Below are 13,632 nucleotides of genomic sequence, written 5' to 3'. Positions count from 1 at the left end.
AAAACAAAAGGAATAGACAAGCCAGATAAAGAAAGTCCAACAGATGTCTTCAACTTCCCAGAACTTGATAGGCAGCTCTCCGTCGTCACCCAAAAGGATGATGCACTTCTATGATGATGAGATAAAGACAAAAACAGAGGCGCCACATGTGTAGGTCAATAAAAACAAATGAATCCAAACAGCAGCAGAATAAGGGTACTCACAAAAGTGGCGGCACTCTATTGTGCCAACAGGGATGGGCTGGTGTTCTACAGCAAACCAGCTAGCTGTGTAAAAGATCCCCACCGGATACGTTCAGCGATGGAATTCTCTGCCTTTGGGGCCTCTAGCCAAAGTTCCCAGTGTGATGCTTCCCCTCAACTGGAGCTGCAGATGGAACGGGGAGAAGGGCTGGACTGCCCTAAGGTTACTGAAATGGAGACTATCACAACAACACCAGACTGATGTAAAAGTAAAAATCAGTATTTTATTATACAGAATAAAAATACAAAAGGTATCACAATTTACAGCTGGGTGTGTGAATATCAATCTCCTCACAAAGAGTATAATAACGCGTTTCTCGGGCGAACCCCGTTTCCTCAGGCTTGTGTGCTCTATGTATGTATACATGCCCTTTAAATAGGGCTCAGTAACCTCATGTTCCCATGACCCTCCCCTTCCTTTTCCAAGATTATCCAATAATATCCTTCCTTTCTTAACCCACCCAGTTGTTGATATAATTATAAGATAACGTTATGATAATCTATATAGTTGATGAATACAATTCGATGTAAATCGTAATTTACAATAATAAAGATAAATGTGTTATAAGTGAGTGATGCAATCTAAACTGAGTGGTGCCGATCGTAACTAATGTGTGTTACTATAGAAATAAACAAATCTAACATGTGTTTCCTTATTGGCCAATGGTGTAGCTCCATTTTAGGGGCTTGTCCTTGGATCTTTACATCCAAACATTCTACGTAATAGTTGTTGCTCCTGGTTATAGGATAACGGAAGTGCCGAAAAGTCACATGGTCCGAACAACCCCCATCGGCAATTGGCGTAGTTTCGGGCCTCCGACAATTACAGAATGGCGTATGGTCATGTGACCGCATGAGCCCAAGTTATGAATGAGTATAAGCAGCAATCTAGAACCACCCATAAATGTTAGGCACCAATAAAACAGATAGAAATAAAGCTATATAATTGGCTGCCTACGTATATTATTAAACAAGACCAAGGGGACATGAAAATATAGATATGAGTAAGGCTATGTGATTTGCTGTCTACGTATATTATTAAACAAGTGAGAGCGTGAAAATATGTGCATTTTGCAATTTAGACTGCGGTTATACTAGCTCACCACCATCGCTGTGATGTAGTATAATAAGTGAAAAGCCCTACGGATCTGTGCATAAACATAAGTGGGATGACACTTCTAAATCCCGTAACTATTCCCGTAACTATTTGTGCTCATTTGTTTTAGTACTGAGATCCATATAGGCACTTATGTTTATGCACAGACCCGTAGGGCTTTTCACTTATACTACATCACAGCGATGGCGGCGAGCTAGTATATTTTCACGCTCTCACTTGTTTAATAATATACGTAGACAGCAAATCACATAGCCTTACTCATATCTATATTTTCACGTCCCCTTGGTCTTGTTTAATAATATACGTAGGCAGCCAATCATATAGCTTTATTTCTATCTGTTTTATTGGTGCCTAACATTTATGGGTGGTTCTAGATTGCTGCTTATACTCATTCATAACTTGGGCTCATGCGGTCACATGACCATACGCCATTCTGTAATTGTCAGAGGCCCGAAACTACGCCAATTGCCGATGGGGGTTGTTCGGACCATGTGACTTTTCGGCACTTACGATATCCTGTAACCAGGAGCAACAACTATTACGTAGAATGTTTGGATGTAAAGATCCAAGGACAAGCCCCTAAAATGGAGTTACACCATTGGCCAATAAGGAAACACATGTTAGATTTGTTTATTTCTATAGTAACACACATTAGTTACGATCGGCACCACTCAGTTTAGATCGCATCACTCACTTATAACACATTTATCTTTATTATTGTAAATTACGATTTAAATCGAATTGTATTCATCAACTATATAGATTATCATAACGTTATCTTATAATTATATCAACAACTGGGTGGATTAAGAAAGGAAGCATATTATTGGATAATCTTGGAAAAGGAAGGGGAGGGTCATGGGAACATGAGGTTACTGAGCCCTATTTAAAGGGCATGTATACATACATAGAGCACACAAGCCTGAGGAAACTGGGTTCGCCCAAGAAACGCGTTGCTATTATACTCTTTGTGAGGAGATTGATATTCACACACTCAGCTGTAAATTGTGATACCTTTGGTATTTTTATTCTGTATAATAAAATACTGATTTTTACTTTTACATCAGTCTGGTGTTGTTGTGATAGTCTCCATTTCAGTAACCTTAGGGCAGTCCAGCCCTTCTCCCCGTTCCATCTGCAGCTCCAGTTGAGGGGAAGCATCACACTGGGAACTTTGGCTAGAGGCCCCAAAGGCAGAGAATTCCAGCGCTGAATGTATCCGGTGGGGATCTTTTACACAGCTAGCTGGTTTGCTGTAGAACACCAGCCCGTCCCTATTGGCACAATAGAGTGCCGCCACTTTTGTGAGTACCCTTATTCTGCTGCTGTTTGGATTAATTTGTTTTTATTGACCTACACATGTGGCGCCTCTGTTTTTGTCTTTATCTTATTCTTTATAGTAGTGTCTATTACATGTAATTAAATTAAAATCGGTGTTTACTGCCCCTTTAACAGGAAATTCTAGTTTAACAAACTCAATAAAATTGACCACCGGAAGAAATTAAGACTTTTAGAAATTGTGTGTCATAAGCAGAAGCTATACCATTTGTGGCATGTTTGCAGAAACTGGGAAAACTGGCTGAAGCAGAAGTTTTGTCCTTGAAAGGTTTGCTGTGGATATAAGAGAGGGCCTTCCTAGTTTCAACTGAAGATTCTGCCCACCATTCTAAGTACCCACAGCTTGGCCTTTTAAGGTTTTTATGTTTGTAATTTGTTATTTTATTGTACAAATTGTTACAGGGATAGAAAGGTTGAAATGAAATGTGAATGGTTGCACTTCAATTTGAAATATAAGCATTTTTGCAATATACTTTCATTAGTAAAAATGCTTCTAGTAAAACGTATTACTGTTTTTCTGCAGCATACGTACATATCCTGTGAGGCCCGTGCACTAGCATTCAGACACTACACCTTACTCAGAGGGTAGCTTGTATGACACAAATTACATCTTCAGAAGCAACAAACACCACTGGCAGCTCCCTGAGAAGGTGCAGTGTTTGAATACTGGTGCACGGCCCTCACAGGATATGTGCATATGCTGCAGAAAAAACACTAACAACCCTTACTAGAACCATTTTTGCTAATGGAAGTATATTCCAAAAGTGCTTCTATTTCACATTGAAAAGAGCGCATGCACATTTCATTTTTGACTGTTCTATCCCTTTAAGCTTATAGGAAGATGTCTACTATTTACTGGCTGGGTTGTGTGAAAGCCTACAATCACCCCATTGCTTTATTTTGTGAGCTAACTAGGCAAAGAGAATTACATTTATATATTAAAACAATATTGCAGGAGTGCGTTCTTTTTCTCTCTCCTTTACAAGCACTGCTGACTGTGGCTGTGTGTGGGCCTATAATTATACAACTACTGTCTGAACTGAGCTATGTTTAGCTACCCTAATTGGTGAATAGTACCAATCGGATGGACATATATTGTTTTTACTATGCTGCACCATTGTGTTCCTCGTTTCTTTTTAAAGCACAAGTTTCACCACATTTACAGATCAGAAGTTTCCATTGGGTTTTTTATTTATATTAAAATTAAAGGGACAGATTACTTGAAAATTGTTATTGTTTAAAAAGATAGCTAATCCCTTAATTACTCATTCCCCAGTTTTGCATAACCAATGTGGTTATATTAATACACTTTTTACCTCTGTGACTGCCTTGTATCTAAGTCTCTGCAGACTGCCCTTTTATCTCAGTACTATTTACAGACTTGCATCTTAGCCAATTAGTGCTAGTTCCTGCATAATTCCACGGGAGTGAGTACAATGTTATCTATATGTCACACATGAACTAGCACTGTATGGCTGTGAAAGGCTAATTAAATGCACTGAGATAAGAGACGGCCCGCAGGGGCTAAGAAACAGACAGAAATGTATAGGTTATAAAGTATATTAATACAACAATATTGGGTGTGCAGTGGGTAGTAAAGGGGTTATCTATCATTTTAAACAAAAAAAAAAATTTCATAGATGTGTCATTAGGAGTGATTTTTATTACTTAAAGGGACAGTCAACACAAACATTATTATTGTTTAAAAAAATAAATAACGCCTTTACTACCCATACCCCAGCTTTAAATAACCAACATTGTTATATTAATAAACTTTATAACCTTTAAACCTCTAAATTTCTGTCTGTTTCTAATTCCCTAAAGGCAGCCTCTTATCACATGCTTTTGTATTTGCTTTTAACATTAGGGGAAGCTAGTTCATGTGAGCCATATAGATAACATTGTGCTGACGCCCGTGGATTCTAACAACACAGCACTAATTGGCTTAAATGCAATTCAATAGATAAAGTCATGTGATCAGGGGGCTGTCAGAAGATGCTTAGATACAAGGTAATCACAGAGGCAAAAAACATAATTTATGCTTACAAGATAACTTCCTTTCCTTACGGATAGGGAGAGTCCACGGCTTCATTCCTTACTGTTGGGAAATACAACACCTGGCCAAAGGGAGGAGCCAAAGACACCACAGCCAAAGGCTTAACTATCCCTCCCACTTCCTCATTACCCCAGTCATTCTGCTGAGGAAACAAGGAAAAGTAGGAGAAATATCAGGGTATAAATGGTGCCAGAAGAATAAGATAAATAATAGGGGGCTACCCTTAGACAAGAAAAAAAAACATGTGGGGGCAGTGGACTCTCCCTATCCGGAAGGAAAGGAATTTATCTGGTAAGCATAAATTATGTTTTCCTTCCTAAGATAGGGAGAGTCCACAGCTTCATTCCTTACTGTTGGGAAAACTATACCCAAGCTCCAGAGGACGGAATGAATAACGGGAGGGAACGAAAAGGAAGATGCGGACCCTATTCTGAGGGCACCACAACCTGCAAAACTTCTCCTGAAAGCTGCTTCAGCCGAAGCAAAAACATCAAACTTGTAAAAATTAGAAAAAGCACGGTATGTAAGGAGGACCAGGTAGCCGCTTTACAAATCTGATCCATAGAGGCCTCGTTCTTAAAGGCCCAAGAGGAAGCCACTGCTCTAGTGGAATGAACCATTATCCTCAGGAGGATGATGTCCCACTGTCTCGTAAGCTAAGCGGATGACACTCCTTAACCAAACAGATAGGGAAGTCGAAGTAGCCTTCTGCCCCTTACGCTTCCCTGAATAGACAAAAAGAGAGGAAGATTGTCTAAACTCCTTAGTAGCCTGAAGATAGAACTTCAAGGCGTGAACCACATCCAAATGGTGAAGTAAACGTTCCTTCGATGAAGGAGGATTAGGACACAAGGAAGGAACCACAATGTCTTGATTGATGTTGCGATCTGACACAACCTTAGGAAGAAAACCTAATTTAGTACGTAAAACTGCTTTATATCGCCATGAAAAATCAGATAAGGGAACTCACATTACAAAGCAGTGATCTCAGACACTCTGAGCGCAGAGGCAATAGCCAATAAAAAGAAAACCTTCCAAGATAACAATTTAATGTCAACAGAATGCAGAGGCTCAAACGGAGCCTGTTGCAAAACACGAAGAACAAGATTTAGGCTCCAATGAGGAGCCCCAGATCTAAACACAAGTCTGATCCTAATCAGAGCCTTAACAAAGGACTGCACTTCTGGAAGATCTGCCAGTCTCTTGTGCAATAAAACCGACAGGGCCAAAATCTGTCAAGGAACTAGCAGAAAGGCCCTTCTCCAGTCCATCCTGGAGAAAAGATAAGATCCTGGCAACCTTAACTCTGTGCCGGGAAAAACAACGCTCTTTACACCAGAAAAGGTAGGTCCTCCAAGAGAGGTTTCTCTGAGAGTGTCATTGATACTCTTATTCAAGCTCGTAAACTAGTTACTCGGCGTGTATACCACAAAGGGTGGTAAACATGCAGAGTAACTGGTTTACGAGCTTGAATAAGAGTATCAATGACACTCTCAGAGAAACCGCTCTTGGCTAAGACTAAGTGTTCAATCTCCACGCAGTCAGCCTTAGAGAATCTAGATTTCGATGAACAAATGGACCTTGTAACAGCAGGTCTCTGCGACAAGGTAACTTCCACGGAGGAGATGAGGACATCCCCACTAGATCCGCGAACCACATCCTTCGCGGCCACGATAGAGCAATCAGGATTACTGATACCCGCTCCTGCTTGATGCGGGCCACCACTCGAAGAAGCGGTAATGGAGGAAAAAGATATATGGAGTTTGAACCTCCAGGGAACTGCTAGTACATCTATTAGATCCGCTTGGGGATCCCTCGATCTCGACCCGTACCAGGGTAGCTTGGTATTGAGAAGGGATGCCATGAGATCTATCTTTGGCGTCCCCCACTTGCTGCATATCTCTGCAAACACCTTGGGATGGAGAGACCATTCCCCTGGGTGGAAGGATTGCCTGCTGAGAAAATCCGCCTCATAGTTGTCCACGCCCGGAATGCGGATCACTGACAGCGAACAGCTGTGGGCCTCCGCCCACTCCAGGATCTGAGATACTTCCATCATCGCCAAGGAACTTCTCGTTCCCCCCTGATGGTTGATGTAAGCCAGAGAGGATATATTATAGAATATGTGAGAAAAAGCGGATCACGGGTATAAATGAGAAAAATAACATCTTTATTGTTGGTCAAGCGTGGAAAAGTAAAAAAAAAAAAAAAATCTACATGTAGAGTAGTGGACAGACGCATTTCGGCCTTCATCCGTGACCTAAATGTATCATATAGCTAGACATGTATATACCCTAAGGGTATAGCTGCTTGGATAAGCCATTAATTAAATGATCGTTAACAGAAAACTGAGGGACCTTCCCCTAAAACATTAACCCTTAATGAACCTTAATTAGGTGGACACAGGCACTAGTTCAAAATCCCATATTAACAGTGGCGGATGTACATGAACATTATAAGAACATAAAAGGTGCAATATGTACATATATATTACTTAAACAACAAGGATAATATTATAAACTGAGGATATATTGTCTGATTGGAATCTGATAAACTGGGACGAACCCAGAAGTGGCCAAGCCTTCGAGGCATTGAAGATTGCCGGTAGTCCATGTGATCGAAGAAGACCGAGAAGGGACTTCCTATTGTGACGAAAGGCATAGAATGACTGGGGTAATAAGGAAGTGGGAGGGATATTTAAGCCTTTGGCTGGGGTGCCTTTGCCTCCTCCTGGTGGCCAGGTGTTTTATTTCCCAACAGTTAGGAATGAAGCCATGGACTCTCCCTATCTTAGGAAGGAAAGTATTAATATAACCATGTTTTCTGTGCAAAACCAGGGAATGGGTAATAAAGGTATCATCTATCTTTTTAAACAATAAAAAAATTGCGTCCCTTTATAAGTATCACATTTACTTTAATTGCTGTGTATTTTTATTGCAATAACAATTGTTTAACCATGTGACATACCACAACCTGACAAGGTTCTCAATTCCTATATCACTAACGTAGGGTTCCGCATTAGGTGGACTTCTGCATTTGATTTAGAGTTTTATTTTGGTTCTCAGTGCAATTCTCAGTGCAATTCTCACCTTGCCATTAGCGTTAGGGACATTATCCTGCTCATGATTTAAATCTGTATTTCCATTGTTGTATATTTTCTTCTGGTTGTTCTGCTCTCTTGTAATCATCAGCTAAAAGCAGAATTCAAGGAAGTATTTGTTAAATGGACAATGGTAAATGGTAGATTGAATTTAAAAAAGAAAATATAAAAAAGAAAAAAAAACGTGTGTACATCCCAAAGCAAAGATAATAAGTAAATCTTTCAGCAGCTTACAGGACCTATGCCTGTCTCTGTATTAAGAAGTTATGGTTGAATCTCTGAATATACACTAAGAATATGCCACAACAAACTCACCTCTCTGTGTGTGACAGTTAGTTCTTCTTCCAGTAAACTACATCTCTCTAGTGCTACTCGCAACCTCTCTCTTACCTGAAAAATACAAACAAGACAGGTTGAAAACAATTTCTTTAGGAATAGTGCACAGATTATGTTATTTGTTAGAGTGTCATTTTTGCACAACTGACCCTTGAGTGTTTAAAGGGATAGGAAAGGTGTATGATTGAGTATATTATTTTAAGACACTTTTGAATTCACTTCTATTTTCTAATGTACTTTGTTCTCTTGGTATTCATTGTTAAACATATGCACAAATTCTATATTAGTGGTAGCTAGCTGGTGAGTGGTGCCTGCACACATTTGTCTCTTGTGATTTGTTTACTAGATGTGCTCAGCTAGCTCTCAGTAGTGCATAGCTGCTCCTTCAGCAAAGGACATCAAGTAAATGAAACAGATTTGATAATAGAAGTAAATGGGAACATTGTTTAAAATTGTATGTTCTATCTGAATCCTGAAAGAAAAAATAATGGGTTTTATGTACCTTTAACCCATGCAAATGAGGTTAAACAAACAGGTAAAGCCCTGTCTGGGAGCCACTAGCATTGTAGCTCCTGTACTGAACACAAGTCAGTGACTAGTGGCATCATGCTACTGCTGATTGGCTCAACAGATGTCCCGCTTGGGACATTCTCTAACCTCTTTGTAATTTTCACTAGAAAGTCTGTTTAATAAAGAATTATTTTAAATCCTGGATATTACATGAGATGCATAATTAGGATTTTTACTATTTATATTATTTCCTTTTAAAAGTAAAGGTTAATATACCAAGCCAATCTAATTAGCAGCAATCAGCAGACACAGAATGCTTTTAGGACCTCTCCTAATCCTGGACCCTTCTTAATGCCACCCTTATCCAGTCACGGACTTCATACAAAGTAATAAAAGAAATGCACATGCGGGCGTGTCCAAGCTGCAGCCATAATGGGACGCAATATAGGGAAGCTCCTCAAATAACTTAATAATCTGCTGATTATCTTCACCCTAATAAGCCATCATCCCACATAATCTAGGATATTAACCTGGAAGAAGTCAAGGAGCTGACTAAACCTTATACCACCCAGTTCCAACAAGCAGAAAACTAATTTTGGCCTGTCTGAGAAAGCTGCGGCCTAATACCATCAGCTCATCATTCCCCCCCCTCCCCTTGTTAGTCCACTGACCAAGTAAAGATGTCACATCTTGTTAAATTTATAAATTCTCCCTGGGACTTAGCATTTAAATATGGAGGAGGATCTATATATATATATACAGATTCAATTTCTACTCCAAGACTGAGCAAAGGATGCTTCGAAATTTTGACAATCTCAGGTACGCTGCAAGAACGCTTTGGAGCGAGGGAGAGCAACACGCATATGAGGTAGCTGGAGGGAGGGATATCGCTACACAGCTTAAGGAACCCAGATCTGCTGTGCTACGCCTCTGCCCTAAGTCTACAGACGTTACTGAGACCGGACAGACACTGGAGGAGCAGAGGTTGATCCTATCTATGGGAGAACCTGAAGGAGCTCAGGGCAAAGCCGGACCTCACACCTCTGACCTAGCTAATAATTACCCCGAATCCGGTAAGAAAAAATGGAGACACAAGCGATTACAGTATCTGTCATGGATCCAACGATTCCCTATTTGGGGAGTGGTTCTAAGGCCTTGAATCATGAAGCGGGTTACACCATGGTGTCTCCTCAAGCTGTCTCCAGGGGAAGGTGCGGCCGGCCCCCGGGAGCACAATTGCGCTATTGCCATGGATCAGATTGTCACAATGGTAGCCCTTTAATTACGCAGGGGACAAAGCGTCTTTACAGATACAGAGTCCGTCACCACAGTTGGTACACAAATCTCTCTATTAGTAATCATTAACCAATCAAGCGTGTATGACTATTGGCTCCCTCATGGACTGTACAGCTTTCCTACAAACCATTTACTCGACATAGGCTGTCCACTCAGGAAAGGTGTGGGTTAACTATATGGACACATATCCCTCCTTAAGGTTAATAGATACTTTTCAGTTTAAGCATAATCTCTACACTTTTACTCTCATGTTTATTGAAATATTGCTATATGTTCTGGCTCCTTTCCTGCATTAATTTACTGTGGATTACTGCCTGGCAAATATGGTCTCTTAAAAGCTTTATTTATTGTACCACTATCCTAAGAAAACCACCCAGCAGAGAATAGGTAGTACATGTAATAGCTGTGCTTAACTGATACCATCCCATATTCTCTTAAGGGGCTCCTAGCTATCTTACCCTACTTATATATTGCAGTCACCTGATAGATCCTTTGCACCACAAGTTAAATATTGGATTATAGCCCGCTACAAACCACATTACACACTCGGAAGTTGCCAACTAGCACATCAATGCAGACTCCAATTCCCAACCTATTATTAATATGCCATACTATACCCTTCAGCACCTTTATTAATGTGAACATACATTATACAGCTACATCTCACTCTATGCACTTTTTATGGAAATACATGTCGCTGGGACTGAAATAGTATTTATCTAAACTTGTTATGCTTAGTTACTGGATTATTAGAGATCCTCCGTTACTACATAGTCACCAAATTTACTAAATATAAATATACTATTTCTGTGGTTATAATTAGAGTACCTTTGTTCCTATTATAGTTGGTTCATAAGTAACCAATGCATTAACCACTGTTAAACGCTATTATTTATATGTTACAAAAAGAGATTCTCAAATTTCTGATAACATTGCAATGTACAACCTTCGTATGTCAATGTGTCAGATGTAATTGTTTTTATCTGTAACATGGGAAGGAGGTAATGTTAACTTGTACATGTATATTGCTAGTTATATTATTTCATTGTTGTTTGTATACCAAGAATCTCAATAAAAGATTATTTAAAAAAAAAAAAGAAAAAAAAAAAAGAAATGCACATAACCTAATTTGTATCCCATGCCTCCCAAAAGCACATACTCCATTCACTTGTGTACTATGGAACTCTCGCTCTGTATGCAACAAACTTACCTCTATCCATGACCTGTTCATCTCCCACTCTAACTTCTTGGCCCTCAGCAAAATCAATCTCTCTCCCTCTGACACAGCCTCCCCTGCTGCTCTCTCTTATAGGGGGGCTGCACTTCAGCCATACACCCAGGCCTGGCAAAAAGCAAGGAGGCAGTGTTGGCATCTTTCTCTCTCCCTGCTGTACTTTTTAAAGGGATAGTAAATCCCAAAATGTTCTTTTATGATTCAGATAGAACATAGAATTAAATTGAAAAGTTTTTTAAAATTGTATTATCACATTTTCTTCATTCTCTTGTTATGCATTGTTGAAGGGACAGCATTGCACTACTGACAGGAAGCTGAAAATATCTATTTAGCCAATCACAAGAGACAAAAGAGTGCAGGCACCAATTAGCAGCAGCTCCCACTAGTGTAGGATATGTGCGTGTTCATTTTTTCACAAGGGATACTAAGAGAATGAAGCACACTTGAAAATAGAAGTGAATTTAAAATGACCTGCTCTATCTGAATCATGCAAGTTTAATTTTGACTTCCCTATCCCTTTAATACATAGCCCCATTCCATCCCTTACATTCACTTCCTTCGAAGCCCATACAGTTGGTCTACTCCCCCCATGTCCATGCTGTCATTTACTAACCTGGTCACATTCTTGGGGACTTCAATATTCCCAGTGATATTTTAGAGCTCCTGGTGTTTCAAAGCTTCTGTAGCTCACTAATTCACCTACTCATAAAGATGGCCATATCAATTGACCTAATCGTCAGCCAACATTGCTCTATTTCTCAGTTTACTAACTACTCCTTCCCACTCTCTTACCACCATGTTTTGACGGTAACGGCACACCCACAACCGAACCCTTCAACTAGACTAGATAGAAATGTACATACTATAAACCCAGAACTACTCTCTCACACTCAAATCCTCCTTCTCCTCCCTTTCCTGCCCTGAGGAATTTATGTCTCTGTATAATTCCATTCTGACCTACATTCTTGACAAAATAGCCGCTCGTTCCATAGCTTGCACCACACGCTACTTGCAAAAATACAACTGCAATGCAGAACAGCACTAGTGGAAATTTTGCTCCTCCACTGATTTCTTGGATTACAAATTTATGTTGTACTCTTACTTTTCCGCCCTCAACCTCTCTAAGCAAAACTAATTTGCAACTATAATTTCATCTATGTCCTACAATCCTAAACTCTTATCTAATTTTAATACCCTCCTGTGCCCTCCATCTCCTCCCATTACCACTTCTCTCTCATAGCACTTGACTTTTCAATACATTTCAAAACTAAAATTAACTACATCCAACATGAAATAACCTCCTCCCAAAAAAACAAATTATGCTTACCAGATAATTTCATTTCTTCTGTATGAGGAGAGTCCACAGCTTCATTCCTTACTTGTGGGAAATACAGAACCTAGCCACCAGGAGGAGGCAGACACACCCCAGCCAAAGGCTTAAATACCTCCCCCACTTCCCTCATCCCCCAGTCATTCTGCCGAGGGAACAAGAAACAGTAGGAGAAATATCAGGGTATAAATGGTGCCAGAAAAACAACACAAATATTTAGGTCCGCCCAACAGAGAATACGGGTGGGAGCCGTGGACTCTCCTCATACAGAAGGAAATGAAATTATCTGGTAAGCAAATTTATGTTTTCCTTCTTAATATGAGGTGAGTCCACGGCTTCATTCCTTACTTGTGGGAAACATATACCCAAGCTCTAGAGGACACTGAATTAAACAGGAAGGTAGGTAAAAGAAAAGGTGGACCCTATTCTGAGGCACCACAGCCTGCAAAACCTCCCAAAAGCTGCTTCAGCCAAAGCAAAAACATCAAATTTGTAAAAAGTTTGAAAAGGTATGTAAGGAAGACCAGGTAGCCGCCCTACAAATCTGATCCATACAGGCCTCATTCTTGAAGGGTCAAGAGGAAGCCACAGCTCTGGTTGAATGAGCCTTAATCATCTGAGGAGGCTTATGTCCCTCTGTCTCATAAGATAAGCGAATAATGCTCATCAACCAAAATGACAAGGAAGTGGACGAGGCTTTCTGCCCCTTACGCTTTCCAGAATAGACAGCAAACAAGGAAGACGTCTGTCTAAACTCCTCTGTAGCCTAAAAATAGAACTTCAAGGCACGAATCACATCCAAATTATGGAGTAACTGCTCCTTTGAAGAAGAAGAATTAGGACACTGGGAAGGAACCACAATCTCCTGATTGATGCCGTGGTCTGAAACAACCTTAGGAAGAAAACCTAACCCAGTACGAAGAACAGCCTTATCAGCATGGAATACTAGGTAAGGAGGCTCACATTGCAAGGCAGTCCATCTCAGATACTCTGCACGCCGAAGCAATAGCCAGTAGAAAAATAACCTTCCAAGACAGTAATTTAATGTCAACTCCATGCATAGGCTCAAATGG

The 13,632-nt window shown here is 40.2% G+C and overlaps 1 protein-coding gene across 5 annotated transcripts in view; it reads right to left on the bottom strand.

The window, feature by feature from the left end:
* PPFIA1 (PTPRF interacting protein alpha 1) overlaps positions 1–13,632 on the bottom strand; it is a 323,205-nt gene that overhangs the window by 176,758 nt on the left and 132,815 nt on the right. For all 5 annotated transcript variants that reach the window (XM_053720578.1, XM_053720579.1, XM_053720580.1 and 2 more), the window contains 2 exons: positions 8,169–8,243; positions 7,843–7,944 (listed from right to left, as the gene is read on the bottom strand). In XM_053720578.1, coding sequence (XP_053576553.1) covers positions 7,843–7,944; positions 8,169–8,243 — 177 coding nt within the window. The remainder of the gene's footprint in view (positions 1–7,842; positions 7,945–8,168; positions 8,244–13,632) is intronic.

The sequence above is a fragment of the Bombina bombina genome, chromosome 7 (assembly GCF_027579735.1).
Source record: "Bombina bombina isolate aBomBom1 chromosome 7, aBomBom1.pri, whole genome shotgun sequence".
NCBI lineage: Eukaryota > Metazoa > Chordata > Amphibia > Anura > Bombinatoridae > Bombina > Bombina bombina.
Note: the sequence above shows the minus strand (reverse complement) of the source record. Positions and strands in the feature narration are given on the sequence as shown.